General features: G+C 44.8%; 1 protein-coding gene across 5 annotated transcripts in view; it reads left to right on the top strand.

Annotated features, from left to right (window-relative positions):
- PSD3 (pleckstrin and Sec7 domain containing 3) overlaps nucleotides 1-16955 on the top strand; it is a 120907-nt gene that overhangs the window by 28077 nt on the left and 75875 nt on the right. For 4 of the 5 annotated variants that reach the window (XM_018920928.3, XM_050986513.1, XM_050986512.1 and 1 more), the window contains exons 3-4: nucleotides 1168-2236; nucleotides 3730-4110. In XM_018920928.3, coding sequence (XP_018776473.1) covers nucleotides 1168-2236; nucleotides 3730-4110 — 1450 coding nt within the window. Of the gene's footprint in view, nucleotides 1-1167; nucleotides 2237-3729; nucleotides 4111-7022; nucleotides 7171-16955 lie in introns of those variants that run through there. The other variant, XM_050986514.1, reaches the window with a different exon arrangement.

Genomic DNA, 16955 nt, shown 5'->3' with positions numbered 1-16955 from the left:
TGGCCACCCTGCAGTTTGATTTAAAACACTTTTATACTCCAGGCCAGTTGATGGGGTGTTTTGGTTTTTTTTCGTTTTTTTTTTTTTGTTTTTTTGTTTTTTTGTTTTTTTTTGTTGTTGTTGTTTGTTTGTTTGTTTGGGTTTTTTGTTTGTTTGTTTTTTAAAAATTTTTTTGTTTGTTTTGGTTTTTGTTTTTGTTGTTTTTTCTAAAGGAGTGGGACAAATGCAGCTGTTGATGGTTGGCTTTTTAATTGTTATTTTGGGGTTTTTTTTTGCCCCAAGAGCTCAGTTCCTCCTTGGGCTGTGATATAAGGTGGGCAATTATCTGTCATTATGTGATCCCTGAGATCCCTTTGGACAGATGGTTCTCTGTTACCTCGAAACAATGGGAGCCACTGGGTGCTTGGCGCTTGGAAAATAGGACCACTCATTTTTGATCCTGCTTTGTTTATATCAGTTGGAAAGGCACAAGGAAGGGAGGAGGGTAGCAAGGTTTTTATGCAGCTGTGTACTTGCTGCAGTAGGAAATGTGCATTTCTTGGTATGTATCCATCACTGCAACACGACTTTTAGCTACCTGAGTTGTTAAAGGAAGAGGGTAGTGCTGGCAGAAAGTTTAATTGCTCATTAATTATTTTGTAATATAGCTAATTAGTTTTGTCAAGGCTGTAGAACATAAGGGGCGTGGCTGATTATCTTCCCATTGTTTCACATTTACAAGTGCAAATTACCTGAAAACGTAAAACCATCATGTGTAGTGTCTTTTTTAAGTAAAACCATCATGTGTAGTGCATGCTGTGGATGTATGTCAGACATCTGAATCTCTGCTTTCTCAGGCCTGTGGCCTGGCCTGTGGCCTGTGGCCTGGCCTGAGGCCTCAGACTGTTCACGTGCCATTGGGACCTTTTCTGAAGTGTAGCAGACATTTCTGGCATTCCTTCCTCTTTAGTGCAGACTCCCAAAGTAGGGCCTGCCCAAAAACTCCTATGTAAAAGGACCAGCTTTGGATAACTGCAGTGTGAGAGCAGAAGTGAGTTAAACTGAAGTATTTTCCCTGCAGGGGAGAGCGTTGCTGCTCTGTTAGCAACAGGCCAGAGAGAGAGATCAGACTTTTTGCTTTGTGTTTGTGGTAGATAAATCCAGGGTCTCTCTCCTTTTACTTTGCAGGTAGTGGGCGTGGAAGCAGCAGTTTGCCTACTCATACCATCATCAATGAATTTCCAGAGTACGGCACTGTAGAGTCAAGCAGACAAGCACCATCGGCTCCATCGACGTGCCAGGCCGAGCCTGTAACACGCAGTCCGGAAGGACGGGACAGTCACCACCCTGCCAGGCCCATTCCTCTGTGTGCAGCTCCTGCTGACAATTTGAGGCCTGATGCAGGGGCAGTGCAGCTTCATACCCCAGAAGAAGGTTCGCAACAGACAGGTAATCTGCCAGAGATTATGAAAATCTCTCGACAGCTAGAAGCAACAAAGGTGCAAGAAAGAGCAAATAGTTCTCTCGATTCAGAGACGCAAATGGAAAAAAAGAGTGTTACTGGCAGCCGAAATGTGGAGGCAGCCAGAGAGCCAGTTCCAGCAGGCCAAGAAAAACTCTCAGACATGCTTCTTCCATCTGAACGAACAGCTGAGGAAAAAAAGTATTTGATCATAGAGAAAGATCTGGCTTCAGTACGGGCTGGAGAAAAGCAGTCTGAATCCTCACAAGCCATAAGTAATAAAGCAGAGGAGGTCCACACAGCTCAGGAACCAAGCTGTCACAAGTCATCTGTGGCAAGCCTGGAAGCAGTCAGCAGAGTGGAGAGGGGGACACGTTTAGAGGAGTTTTCAGAGTACAGTCAACGCAAAATGCAAACAGGTACCGAGACAAGGCTTGCTAAAGAGGCAGCTGTGAGTAAACATGTAGAATTTCAAGGTGTGGAGATCTTATGGCTGCAAAAAGCTGAGGAGCAGAGAAGAAAGAAGCACTCACTGCTGGACTCGGTATCTGTGGAGAGGAAGGCATTCCCTAAAACATCCAGCCACCCTGTGTCACCAGTGATCTCCCCAGCCTTGCTTTCCTTGCCAGACAGTGCATGGAGTGAGGTCTGTGAAGACACAAGGCTGGAACCTGCTGCTTCTGGAGCCACTCCTCTACCACTGCTCGAAGAAAGCAGGAAGGATGAAGTTTCTGTGAAGGACAGGAAGAACTGTGATGAGGACGAGATGGCTGTGCTTGCAAGAGGCCAGGGCAGGTGAGCTGGTGCTAAGAGGGGAGCAGGGGTCAGGATTCACTGGTCTAGGCATGTGGCTTGTGCTTACCTGTTTTGGAGCTAATAAGAAGCAGCAAATATTTATCTGCTGCCTGTGGTGTAATGTTTACAGTACTGGTTTACATAGTTGGTGGTTGGCTAGTGCGTGAAGTTGGTACTGAAGCAACTTCACATCATCTTTCTGAAGTTTGCAGTCCATCTCAGGTTTTGAAACGTAAAGATCAGAAGTCTTTCTCTTTGCACAGTGATGTCTGTGTGATGAAGCATCTGTAGCAGGTGTAATTGGGATCTGGACATGCCATGTAATTAAATACAGTTGGCATGCAAACCTGGCCATACGCACCTGAACAGATTTTCTGGTTTCATTCAGAGTTTGGGCAAAAACAGTGTGACAACCTCTGAATGGTTGGATAATAAAGACATTTTATCCAGGCCATGTAGATCATAGGAGGATAAATGTTACAGTATGTGCTTATCTGTCTGTCTGTCTATCTATCTATCTGTCTATCTATCTATCTATCTATCTATCTATCTATCTATCTATCTATCTATCTATCTATCTATCTATCTATCTATTCTTATCTGTCTATCTATCTGTGTTTATATTATTTTAGTAGTACATATTGCAAGAATGGCGTGCTGCTTTGCATCCTGATTTGCTTGCTTTTCTTTCCTGATGCACATCTCTGACAAAACAAAGGGTTCCACGGGTGTGCTCTGGGCAAACCATGTCCACTTTGACCTGGAGAGTTTGTGCTGCTGAGACATCTCTACAAGGGAGGCTTTCCTGCCTCTGCACCTCTGTATCTGTGGAGCTTTGCTTTGGCTAGTGCATGGGATTACTTGGGCTGGCTACCCTAACCTCTGGCATGTTGAGAAGCCCCACAGTATTTGGTGCATTAGAGAAGAAAACTCTTCAGGGGGATGGTATACCTTTCCTTGCATCAGCAAACAGACTGAGTCTTCTCCCTTCAAATCTGGTTCCCCAGGCTCCGTATTTTTAATTGCACGTGCTTCCCTTTGCATTTTGGAGTGATTTCCTTCAGCTTTTTGCTGAAGAGCCCAGTCCTAGGATGGCAGAGATAGCAAATTATCCTTTGGGGCAGAGTCTCCATCAGAATACACATCTCCAACATGTGCAGCCACTGGCTTGGTACTGGTGCTAGGCTAGATCTTACACATTGTGTGTGCTTTTCTCTTTTGCGTGTAAGCAGCTGATCTGTTAGACAATATTAGGATGTCTCCCAGCCCTCTTCTTTTACCCAGAAAATTGTTTCTTTCTATGTCCTTGGAGAGGCAGATGATGCCAGTCATAAAGAGGAGTACAAGGAGAAACCAGCATTTTACCTGCAGTGCCCTCTCTTGCATAAAGCTGTGTTGATTTTTCCGCTCAGAAAGGCGGAAGGTGAGAAGGGGTGCACAAAGTCTAAACCTTGCCCCCAAACTGAAATGTGCTGTTTCTGGTTAATTTTCAGGATGGTGGAGGAGCGGGAAGCCGCCACAGAAGGATACGAAGATTTCCTTGGGCAGAGGCACTCTGACGTTTCCACTGATCTATACAGCTCACAGTTTGAAAACATCCTAGACAATGCATCTTTGTACTACAGTGCGGAATCTCTAGAGACATTGTACTCAGAGCCTGATAGCTACTTCAGCTTTGAGATGCCACTCACTCCCATGATCCAGCAGCGCATGAAGGAGGGTGGACAGTTTTTAGATAGGACATCAGCTGTGGGGCAGACAGACCTCCCTGACAGGGAGGTGAAGGCATGTGGTGAAGGCATTGCCAATGGCTTAAGGGATGTGAGCGAAACACTCTTCAAAGGAGATGTCACAGAAATCCCTCATCTGGAAAGGTAAAAGTAGTGGGTGAGCTTTCTAAGTGTGCCTGCTGATTTTTTCCCCAACCTCTCTTTACTTCAGTGTACTGTCACAGAGTGTAGTTTTGGCTTTTTTAACACTTCTAATTTTCTACAGAGAATAATTTCCAGGGTGACTGCAGGAGAGAAATGAGCTATCCAAACCTGCCATTCATAAGAAGAGTGACAAATTTACATTATGAAGGTTTATTAGGCAATGCTGATGTGTTGATAAAAGTCTGTCTGGTATTATCACATCTCTGGGACCTGTCTCTGGAGGAGTTAGTTATTGGTTACAAATGAACTTGTTCAGCTACAGTTCCTACCTGAATTTATTGGCAGCAACTTTAGGAGCGGTAACACTTTGTGTACACAAATGAGTTGTCCAAATGTAGTTTGTGATCTGGATGTTAAAGATGTGTCTTTGGGCACAGTGTTTCTTCTCTTGAGGCCAGTGGGAGTTTGGAACATTACTTCGGCTGAGATGAGATTTTGCTCCCACCACATTCACAGGTTAGCTGCTTCTTTTGTTTGTGCACTGAAAGGAGCGAGCATTGCAAAAATGTTAATAATTTCTGTTTAGTAAAAGGAGAGGTGAGAAAGCCTATTAAAAGAAAGAGTCATGTGAGAAGCAAAAACTAGTGGTCAGAAAATACTGTACAATTGTACAAAATCACTCTATGTGCAAACTTCTCTTAAAGTGTGCTGTCAAAGAGAGTGGGGACAGTGAAAGGCAGACACAGACAAAGTGGGAGGTTGAATTAAAAGCAGAATGGTGAGGGTGCAACACATCTGCAAAGTGGTGAAGGACCTTGTGAGTGACAAAGATGCCTCTGGTCTTCATCCTCCAGGGACAGGATGATCTAAGAGTCCTAGGAGTATTCCCTAAGATTTGACTAGTCTAGTTAGAGCTTTCATGGGAGTAAAGGTGGGAGATCTTTTATCTGTTTATTTCTTTTGTGCTAAAATGAAAGAAGGCCTTTGAGCAGAAGTAGTTTTGCTAGCTTTATGGATTAAGGTACAGTTTGCTCTTAAAACAGCAGGCAGAAGGCCATTGAGAGTTTAAAGTATTTTTCCCTCAATCATATAGTAAAACAGGTGTTTAAATCTTGTGCATGCACGGTGCCTGCCAATAGGCAATAAGTGACTGCTAATCTGCAATAACCTGTATGGAGGCAGAAACTGAGGTCAGTCCAGAGACTTGCAGCTCCTTACTTACAGCAAAACCAAAGGCAGACAAAACTGGACAGGGGAGAACTAGCAGCACATTTAGATCCTGATTCTGTTACCCTGTATTTGCAGCATCTAGTATTTAAAAGATACTGTAAAGTAAGACCTACATTGGCTCATCAGGACAAAAGTTATGACAGACAACATGTGCTTAGATAAGTCACATCAGGTGCCCGCCTAGTGTGGATTTCACTTGGAATTAATTTTAGTTTAGATTTGCAGTCATACTGATAAACTAGCAGTAGATATTTAAATACTTTTCCCCTCACTTAATTAAAAAAAAAAGAGTGTTCCTGGTTTGTTTAGGGATAAGTCTCAAGGGCTCACCTAAGGTATGTGCCAGTAGAGAATGTCACCACAGCAAGATAGCTAGCCACGAGTATGCCCAACAGAGTAATCCTCCCAACAATAATCTCACAGCTAACACCACCCTTCCTCCTCCGGTATTCCAGTATCATGTTGTATTGCACCAGGCGTGTATCTTGTGTGGTGACTGACAAGCGACTGACAGGTCGTGAGTACTACTTTGTTGGATCCAGTGGGGAATCACGGTGTTAAGAGCTCGTGGGTGAGAAGCAGTGTGTGCGTGCTGGGGGCGGCAGGAGCTTTATCGCAGACGGGTCAAGGCGGTGTGTCATGGTGATGCTCAGGTGAACCATAAATAGCCGCCTGAGCCCTGGCGGCTCAGGGAGCTTGAACGCGCGGTTGTGTTGCCTGAAGCAATCCGAGATGTAGGTTTACCTAAGTCTGCCTGCGCGATGCGTGTATGGCACCTCTGTGGCTGCTGCTGAAGCTCTCGTTTCCTACCGTGTCGTGAGCCTGCGGTTGGGCTTGGGGTTGCAATTCCTCACGCGGAGTGCCTGCCTGGCGCCTCAGAGCAGCGGGGGCACCCTCCGCAGTGGTCCAGCCCTCCCGAAGGAGGAGGGTGGGTGAGGCAAGCCCTCCGCCCCGCCGTGCCCGGCCCCGCGCGGTGCCGCGGGGGCGCTCCGTGCGCTTTGCCCGGCCGGGGTTCCCCGCTCCCGCCGCCCCCCGCCTGGAGGAAAGCGGCGGGAGAAGCCCCTCCCAGAGGGGTGGGGGTTGCTGTGGGGGCTCGGCATGTGGATGCTGGCAAGTGAAAAGGGGAGCGGGGGGATTTCGGGTGCGGAGGATTTGGGAGTAGAGTAGGGTAGTGTGAGTGCGGGACAGCAAGGAGCTTGAGACCCCTCACCTTTTCCGGAAACGGTACTGCCAACCCGAGTGAGCAAAAACCGAAACCAAAATCTCAAGCAGTTCCTTGTGCCGTGATATAAAATGTGACTGGGGAGGGATCGTGCTTCCAAGTACCAGCACTAGTTAACGGGGGAGCAGTGTGAAGCACGAACAGTTCTTCCTGGCCTGAGCAGAAGGGGATGGCCGACTTGAGAGCAAAGAGCTGGTGGTTTTTCACCTGGAAATTGAAAGCTGCGTGCCAATTCGGAAAAGAGGAGCCGGGGCTCCGGTGGCTATGCCCTCCTGTTAGCACGTAGCTGAGCACCATAGCCCCTTCTGCACCTGTCCAGAGGGACCCAGAGCGTATGCTCTTGATGCATAAGGACAAAGAATGGCCTGGCTTCGTAATGAATAAGCGGGAGGGTAACATCCTTCTCCGCTCTTAGGAAATTGCTGGCTTTGGGAGGGGTCAGCACTGGTATGTGAGGGCCGGTCACATGCCTTCAGAACTGAAAAAAAAAAAAAAGAGGAAAAAAATTATTAGAGGCTTGCAGGCTGCAAGATCCTATGAGCTCCTAGGTGTCTGAAGATTTCATTCCTGCTGTTCTCCCTGTCAGCTGCTGGCCGTGGTTAAACACAGTAAGTCCTGGCAAGAGCTGTATGATGGACCTGCCTGCTTTGACAGCCACCTGCCATGCTTCCTTTGGGTAGGGGGATGTCAGCTGCCCCTGGGTCTTCCTGCGGAGCAGGCAGGCTTACTTTTGCAAGTAGCCCTTTCTTGGCATAGCTTAGGTGCCCTTTGTGCCTGGCCAGTGGAGGAGGGATGGTTGGGGCAGAAGGGTGTGCAGCTTGCCTTCTTTTGGGACTCTTAGTGTCTTTGGGCTGGAGTTTATTCTCTTTCAGTTCTCTGAGATAAGCTCAGTTGGTTAGAGCGTGGTGATAATAATGCCAAAGTTGCGGGTTTGATCTCTGTGTGGGCCGTTCACTTAACAGTTGGAGTTGCTGATCCTTTTGTGTCCCTTCCAACTCAGAATATTCCTTCTGAGGGGAAAAAAAATTCTGGAGCTGAAGTAGCCTTGAATTTCCACAGGAGGGGGTCGGAGAACAGGGGGAGGAGGGGTAGTGTGTGAGATTTCAGAGCTGAGCGACAGCCTTACTGTGTGTCAGGGCACCTTGGGATCCTCATGAAATAGGCTGAGCCTCAGGCTGCCAGTGTAATGAAGCTTTTTATTCTCAGTAAGGACGTTGCAATTGGACCGTGTTTGGTGCCCTTGCCTCTCTTATCCTTGCAGCGGCATGCAGTCGTCACTGCCACACCCATGCTCCAGGTGCTGTACTCCTCCCTTTCAATGACAGTGGCCTGTGTTAAGACGAGCAAGGCTCAGCCTTCCTATCTGGGAGTTTAGTCTTTTAGAGGCAGTAAGGGAAACTGTTTGCAAGCTGCTACCAAGACACTGAGCCTGAGTTTGTGTTACTTGAACTAGTTCTAATAATTTGCAAATTGATTGAAATTGGTGATCCAAGTCAGAGTGGGGTGAAGGGGATGTGTTTCCAAAGCAGTAGGATATACCTGAGGGGAAAAGGAGTTATCTTTTCTGTGTATACCACAGACTAAGCATGTATCTGTGTGACTAGATGTGAAGTGTGAAATTATCACTGTGATGATCTTTGTACTTCCAGACTTTAAGGACTGGACTTCTTTTAGTGTTTTTTTATACTGCACACTTTACAGCAGGTTTTCCATTCCCTCTCCCCTTGTAGGTTAGAGTTAGAATAAATTTTTAAAAACCCACAAAACAACAACAAAAAACTTATGGCATTTTTTTCCTGCCATAAGTGTCTTTTCCTGTTGTCTTGGGAAGTATTGTCTCTGTGGGCAGGACATTGCCCAAGATTTTTGTAAATTCAGAGAGAGGGAGAGAGAAAAAAAAATCTGTATTGCAACTCCTAATCCTCAAAAATGCTAAATATTTGCCACCTGCCATCATCTTCAAAGAACTGCTGGTGCTCAGCAAATTCTGCAAGTCCTGTTATTTTTTTTTTTTCCTAGAGATGCAAACACAAATTTAGCTGCATATGTATTCAGGAGGGGAAGAAAACAAACTCCCTAAAGCAATCTGGTAATTCTCAAAATAAATTCACAAGAATGTAGCCTGAAATTCCCATGGGTACCAGGTTACTTTTAATTGTTGGGGCCTCTTGTAGTTCCCGTGGTGGATATTTTTCTTCTGTGTATAGGTCATTGCCTGCAGTTTCTTACTTGGCACTCTGCTTATTTCTTATTTAAGACAATAAACTTTGTTGACAAATAAATTCAGTTTTGATTCCTTTCTCTGGGTTGATTCTCTAAGTCTCTCCCCAGTTTATGAATACTTGCATGCCAGTTATAATTTTGGTTTTCAGTTTGTACACTGGTATTTTTGTCCAAAGTAGCTTGTATTTGATTTTTCATTGTAGTTACAAGACTCAGTATTTGGGAATCTTAACATGTAACCTTTATACATTCATTTTATTAGTGTTTCTGACAGAGGTGTGGTAGAATTTTTTTTCACTTTGAAGATTCACTTTGAGACCCAGCTGAATTTTTTCATTTAGTGTGAAATCTGCTGAGATCCCTATTTTTCTGAGTGGATGTTTTTTCACCTTCAGACATGCCTCAGCTCATGGCAGACTCTGGGACCTAGGAGACATAGGTCATTGGGAACATGGTATTTCACATTTGCTGCCAACCATACGCACAGCAGAAGGTTGTTCAGAGGGATGGTGTTGGTTATTGTCCTAGAAAAGCAAATGCATCAAATGCATCTGCACCTGGTGAGCAAGCAAACAAGCAGCTCCTTTGCTGGGCTCTACATTAGCCACATGGGCTAATGCCTCTGTCAGTTGTTGAGCCACTGCTAACCACAATATGCTGGCAAAGGTGTATGTTGAATGCAGGTAAAGATGAATTGGCACAATTCACAGGGTAAATTTCTGACACCACTGGCATTTTGACAGCTGAGGATTTGCCTTTTTATTTCACAGCCTAGTAACTTCTAAAATGTTGTGCTACACTGTTCACCTTGGTATTCCTTCCAGGAAGATATCATCACTTTGTCAAGGCTCTGTAGAGTTTCCCTTTGCTCTGGCCAATGAGGTCCTTGGAGCACCAGTTCAGTGAGAGTTTGTAAAGCTGCTTCTAGTTCCTAAATAAACTGTTGTTTTATGGAAAAAAAGGGCTGCTGACTTTTCGCCTCTTCAGTTCCCAGCCTCCTCTGAAAATAAAATAAACACAACAAAAATCTAGGAGCTGACAGAGACAGAGGAGAAAAAGAAAAAAAGTGGAGCAGCTGATCAGTTTGCTACACAAAGCGCCTCAGTATAGAGCTGTCAGCAGCTCAGTCTTTAAGCTGGCATCTGTTGGCACATCTCCATTAAAGTCAAAGCCATTTAGGTCAGGAATGCTTGATTCACCAAAACTGAGGCCAGTCTCTGCCAGCTCTGAGCTGGTCCCAAAGTGCAGCCTTGCCATCTCATCTATTAGCCACGACTGGCTGCTAGTCAAGCCCCTTTCCACATTATTGCTGGTTAAGTCTCTTCTTCCTCTGTGTGTGTGCTGGGGTAGGGAGAGACAGAGCCTGGCCGCTGTCAGGATGGCATAGAGAGGCATGCGTGTCTTTGGATGTTGCTGAAGCAGTGGTGGAGAAGAACAGGGCACACAGAGCATACAGACTCCCTGCTAACACAGCTGGGTGAGCTGTGGGTTGGTTAGTGGTTGTTTTTTCTTTGTTGTTTTTTTCTTTATTCAGTTTTCTTTTTGAGGACAGGTGGTTCATTTTGCTGGATGGTTTCAGTATAAAGCTTCTGTGTGATACTAGTGCCAGTGCTCAAGTGCTTCATCTGCACATTTGCATGGAAGCCTGAACCAAAAGGTGTAAAGACATGTATTTTTATGCATCTGTTTTGCTCCCTGACAGGGAAGACCAGCTGGACCAGCTGCCTGGTTAATATGCTTTTCCTGAGCCAGTATCCCAACAGTTAAACCAAGCCCAAGCATGGGAGCTGGGGGGGAAAAGTCCTCTGATGTCTTCCCAGTTTTGGTCCTATCCTGGAGGACCCAGCAGGAGCCTTATAGGGAAGGAGGGTCATGTGGGTGCTGAACACAGGGATGGTGGCTCTTGGTACCTGGAGCGGATGGGCTCTGATGGGAGAGCCTGAGGGTTCCTGAAACATGTAGGGGCTCTGATGGGAGAGCCTGTGGGTTCCTGAAACTTGTAGGGGCTGAGTGTTTTCTGAGCAAGGTCATAGGTATGCGGTGCATTTGTTGGGTCTGTTTTTTACTTTTGTTGGGCAGGTGGATCAGATTCTGAGTATGGGACAATCCTAATGCTTTCAAGAGACCAGTCTGTGTGTCTGTGTATGTCAGAAATATCCCTTGCAGGGAGGAACCTTTGGATGGCCCCTGTGGTGAGGACCAGTTTTTCACTTTCTAGGCATGGTGACATTAATGTGGTGAGTGTCCCTTTGCAAGCACTGGCCCTTGCCATAGCGATGTATGAAGCATGAGGTCAAAATGGAATCAAATCTGAAGTATTTTTAGCAAGACATTTGTACTTCAGGTGGCAGTGGGCCACCATGTCTGTGTAATAAAGTATGTGCTGTCTCTCAGAAGGGCCGCAGTCCTGTCCCTGCCTGTGGTGGGACTTCTTGTTCTAATACTGTGATCTTGTAATGACAATTGCATTTGCTGTATACAAGCCTACAGGAATGGTGTTGTCTGAATGCTTTAGCTCCCTTTTTTACAATCAGTAGGTATTATTTTAATGAAAGAAAAAAATTATTAAAGGAAAGAAGAGGTTATGCAGTATGCATTTCAGCCCATGAAACTGACTTTGCATATGTATTTTATTGATAACCAGTAGAGGATTACAGGGATTGTTACTTTGCTCCTCTCCCTGTGATGTGGCAAGGTTGAGGTACTTTTTAATAGATGCTTGGCGGTTACTCTGGCTTATGGACACCATCCTCGCTTTGTATGTCCTGGCTGATGCTGTGCTTGTGAGACACCCACTGAATTGAGTTGCAGCAAAGTGCAGCTGTGTCAGTCCTCAAAGAGAGATCTACTTCAAAGCATGTCTTTGAAGAGAATCCATACGTAGGACTTCAAAGCTGATTAAACCATTTGGAGCAAAATAGCACACTGAGTCATCTGCTAGGAAAGGGCATTATTTTTATTTTTTTTATTATTTTTCTCTCCTTTCTATGTCTTATCTTGGACGAGCCCTAGAGCTGAAGGTAACGGGCAGGGTAAAATCATTGCTTGAAGTGCTTTTGTGCTCCCTCTGTCTTAGCCCTGAAGAAGCTGGTTTGGAGCTGCAGCAAAACTGCAGCACAGCCGTTCCCAGCCCGTTTATGTGTTCGGGTCATTTGTAGCAGGAACTGAGTCATCACATCCCACTGCTACTGGGATTTCTTCACTTTCTTCTGTGGGGCTGCTCCTTTCAGAGCTGGGCTGTTCAAGTACAGCTTTTCAGGTCTTTTTAAACAAAATGCAGACTGTGCCACTGGTTATGTCTGGTCTGCTCTGAAATGTGAGGGGATATCATTCACTGAACAGCCACATCTCTCCGAAGGGTTGCAGACCAGGGATTTGTTTCCGCAGGGCAGGACATAGAGGGTGGAGCAGAGAAGTGGGGGTGGGTGCAGTGGGGGCACCTGACTGTTTCTGGTTTGTCCCTGCCATGCTTCTGAGAGGTTGTTGAGCTAGTATTAGAGCGTGATTTTCATGGCCAGAATTGATGGTTATGGATGGAATACTGTCCTCTTTCAGAACGGGAGGAGAACGGTCGGAGTGCAAGCATTTAAAACATGGCCAGCACTGTCCTGCAGTGGGTGATTATCAGCTTCAGTGTGGCTCCCCCGTGGACATTGTACTCCTGCTGAAAACAGCATTTGTTCTGGCCCTAGCTTTGGCATGCCAGAATGTCTCTCCGCCCTTCCTTACTTTTAATCATTTCTGCATTTTGCTCTGATGCGTTTTGCTGGCAAATGCCTGACACAGCTTGCCTTGGAGTAAAGCTGATGTTAAAGGTATGCTCATTTATTTGAGAGAAAAAGTTGTTTTTCCTCCTGTTCCCTCCTGCTCTATTTCCAAAATGTTTGTGAAGGCTCCAGCCCTGTCTTAATCCACGCCTCCCGGAATTGGTGTAACCAGTGCACTCCCTCCAGACATGTATGCCAGATGAATTAGTGTTCCTTGAGGAAGAAACATATGCATCCAGGGGAGTCCATGTGCCACAGAGCATATGCTGTGCATCAGTCTGGTAAAAGAGAAAGGCAGTGGCAAGTTGGGATCACTGGAGTGGCTGTGATGAGGACAGCACTTAGGCTTAGTTGTTGCACCCTGCCACTCTGAACATCACTTCTTTGTTAGCAGCTGGACCAATTGCTCAGAGCCTTTACTCCATAAAGGAAAATGCTAATAGGCGTTTTTTTCCTTGGGATGAAGCAGAGAGTTTTTTTTTCCATGGATTTGCTACAAAATGAAGAGCATAGCAAAGTTTAATGCATCATAAACTCACACTCAGACTGAGGTTTTCTCTTGAAGCTTAGTTGGCTGGGAGGGTGGACCACTGAGATATGAGTGCCCTGTATCATTATCATTATGTTACTGGCCTTGCTGTGTTTTTTCTGGAAATTGCAGCCATTCTTCAGTCAAACATTACTGTGTAGAGTTTCAGTTTTGGTGGGATCTGGAATGTGAGATGGGGGCAGTAAGTGAATCTAGAATATTCACAAACAGATTGAGTGTGCTGAGTGCTGAACATGGCAAGATTGAGATAGTTTGGTATTGGGAGCTAAATCACTCTAGAACTGGTGTATAATGGAATAAGTGAAGAAAACAGTATAAAATGCCTGGCAGTTATGGTGTATTACAGGCAGAGCTTAGAGTCTACAGCTTGCATGTTTTATCTGTGAGCTTGGAGAGCTGTTAGAAAGTATTTCATTTACCACAGCAGCTGCTTATCAAATTCCTGTAATTTCTGCTGGATATGGTGGTTACAGCCTCTGTGCATTCCATGTGGGTGTGGGATCCTTTGACAGAAGGAGAAAGGATGCATCAGGAGTGCATTGCTGGGGACAGAAATACCATGGTCTGTAAACCTGGTTTCTGGCCAAAGCTCATGTGCTGTGAGACTAGAGAGGTCTGGAGTTTTTTTGTAGCTTCTGTTTTCTGTGTTTTTGATAGCAGAGATTAATGTGAGTGTCTCTAGATAAAAACCAGCAGCCATTGCTGGACAGGCAATTATCAACAATATCATTACAATCCATTTTAGCCTTGAATCTAGGATTAGGGGGAATATAATCTATTACATTTTTCAGCCTGTGTTTTTCAGTGGTGGTTTCTCATTTTTATGTGATAAAGAGTAAAGCTGAATGAGAAATCCATGTCCAGCTTTGTATCATAAAGCCCTTTCTTGGCACTGTTTTGATGGTAATGCTGCTGTGGATTCTTTATGTGTAGAAACTGTAGACTGTAGAAGAGAGACCTATTTTCAGCCTTGGTTGCTCTTAGCTGTTGATTAAAATTCATTATAAGCACTTTACAGAGAGAGGCAAGCATTACTGAGTTCAGCAGATTAGTAAATTGAGGTATGAAGGGAAAATTATGGACCTGGAAATCGTTGAAAGTAAGAAGGGAGGACAGCCTTTTCCCTGAGTAACACCACTTGGACCCTGCTAAAATATCGTGCCCTGGAGGCAGCTTGCACAGGAGTCATGCACAGCTCATCTGCATTTCCTAAGCCCTCAGTGGCATGAGCAGTGAGTCTTCAAGCTCCCTAAAGCCACTTGAGAACTGAAGTCTCACCTTACTGCAAAGAATCTGTCATTTCCCCTGAACAAGAGGCTTGTGTTACAGACAACCTGTATTGATTTGACAGCCTTTTTGTACTTTTACTTTGTACTTCGTGAATACAAAAAGTACTCACTTAGTACTTCTTGTACTAGGCACCAAAAGTACTTACTTAGCCCCCCTTTGTACTAAGTAATAAGCTAATCAACTGTCAGAATTAACTACTGGAGTAGCTGAAGGAAGTATCCCTTATTCTTCAAGGCATGTATGGGCACCCTCAGTTAGTATGAAGCTTTACAATGGAGAAGTTGAAACATAGTTTTTCTTTTGCAGCCCTGTTGACTAGTTTTGGCAAACAGGGGAAAGGGCACACCCTCCCTCTTGCTGGGTGTTCCCCCTTCATCCCAGCCATGGCTCCAAGAGGCAGAGCAGAAGCTGGGAGCTCCTGTGTTGTTAATTTCACTAAGTGGCAGATGCTGGCACTTCCTTTCTTTCTAAACTTTTGGTGGTTTGTGGTAACGTTGAATCTCATAGTGCAGTAGTTCCTAGCAGGGTACAGATGTTTCTTGTCAGTTCTGGCCATCTTTCAGGGCTATAAATACTACCTTTAATACAGAGCAGTGGTGAAAGAACCATGATATATAGTGAGGTGAGGCTCTGTGAGTTGGCATGGCTCTTGAAGCAGCATTTTTACATTAAAGACTCTGTAGATTTGTTAGCTCACCTGGGGATGCCTTGCTCTTGTCAATTGTTAGAGATGGGAAGTTGGAATGAGTCATGCCTGATTTGATTGGACAAGGTGTTGCTTAGGACTTGTGTCAGGGTACTTTGTTATTTGCTTTCTTCACAAGTTTCGTACAGTCCAAATTTAGAGAATTTCAGACAGTTGCTAGTGGCTTTGGATAGGGCCAAGGAGGCATTTTCCACAACAATGATGTCAGGAGGGGCTTATATTCTTTCCTAGGATAACTGATGGCCAGTAATATTAGTGTTGTTGGAATTGTATTTACAGTATTTATTTCCTACTAGGCATTGAGATTGACTCCCTTTTGCTATAGCACCATTTATTTACAAATAAGTACAAATCCCCAGTTCTTGCAGGAACCGGTTAGATTTCTGTTTTCCCCAGATACTTGATAAAGAAGTTGTACCCACAGGGTGAATGTGTGATATTTCTGATGTTGCAGTAGCACTGAAAGGATGGAAAGAGAGGTAAAATGGACAAATCTCTGTTCTGTACATGTCCTTCTCTTAAACCGTGCATGAGAAGTGAGGTAGGAAGTAGGTGATGATTTGTGGCATGCAGAATACCTAATTTTTTTCTTTTAAGCTCACCTTATATGAAATTTCATCTTTGAGGAGTTAATGGGTGGCTAGCAGATATTTGAGTAAATGGCTAGACAGTTGTTACCGGAACACAGTGATCAGTTGTTTTAACCATGGCTTGTCAAGTCTGAAAATTACAGTGGTATGTGAAGCTGTGGTATGTTGTTTAAAGTGCTATGTGTACAAATTCATCCTTAACTCATTCCACTCATATCTGTCCTGTGCATGACCCTTGCTGATCATTCATTATCCCTGTGTAAATGGCATTTTAGTAAAAAGAATTTCTATATAGTATAAAAATGTAGAAATAAAAATAGAAATGCTGTCAAATGCGCGCGCACACACATACACAGAGCTGAGATTTTGCAAAAATTTTCATACCAGTGTCAGAGAAAAGCTCTTCTGAAGTTCAAAGTCTGCCTTTGTGCAGGGGTGTTTATGTGGGGGTGTGCTTTTGGGCTCTTGCCTCTTTCATGGAAGAAGCAAAGCAGGCACACAGCTCAGCCAGAGCTCTCCTATTGTACTAGAGGTGGGAGGAATCTGTAAGTGCATGATTTATCTGAAGTGCCCTGGGGTTGCCATGCTGAACGTTTTGACTTTAAGCTGCTGGTGAGGGAAATAATTGCCACCATGAGGGAGCAGGAGGGAAGCAAGGAGTTCTCCAGGCTGGCATGGGTAGTTTGTGTCACTCAATCCAAACTGGGTTCCTTGCTCCAAGTTGTGCTTTTTCTAGCAGCGCCTTCCTGTGGGATGTCCACTGCTCATGGACAACACAGAAGCCACTGAGAGTTCTGGTGATATTATTTTAGATTTAAGGAATTGTGTTGTTTCCAGGACAGTGGGGAAGAATGAGGAAGGGACTTGTTCTGACTCAGCTTGAAGTAGCTGATCATCCTAGCTTAATCACTGCATTTCTCCTGGAAGATGGTTAATTTCCTGTTTTTAAAGAGGCCTCTTCAAGCCAAGGAGGCAATTGCATTAAAAAATACTAATGCAAGAAGCATTGGTGCAGTGGAAGTTTTAGGCTGATAATAGCAAAGGGCTCTCTCTGAAGTGAGCCCAAATTGAGGATACTTAGCACAGTCAGAAGGAAAGTGCATGTTGTTTGGGCTGTCTGTCTGTTTGTTAAAAATCCTTAACTTTTGCTGACTGCTGAGTGAACGTCCCTGTTCAACACTGCTTCTTCAATTAAGTAGATTTTGTTACATTGTGTCATCTTGCCTCTGTACAGTTAATTGCCTTCTGTTCTAAGAGGAAACTCTAA

This window comes from Serinus canaria, chromosome Z (genome assembly GCF_022539315.1).
Source record: "Serinus canaria isolate serCan28SL12 chromosome Z, serCan2020, whole genome shotgun sequence".
Classification (NCBI taxonomy): Eukaryota; Metazoa; Chordata; class Aves; order Passeriformes; family Fringillidae; genus Serinus; species Serinus canaria.
This window is presented reverse-complemented; position numbering and strand designations above follow the sequence as displayed.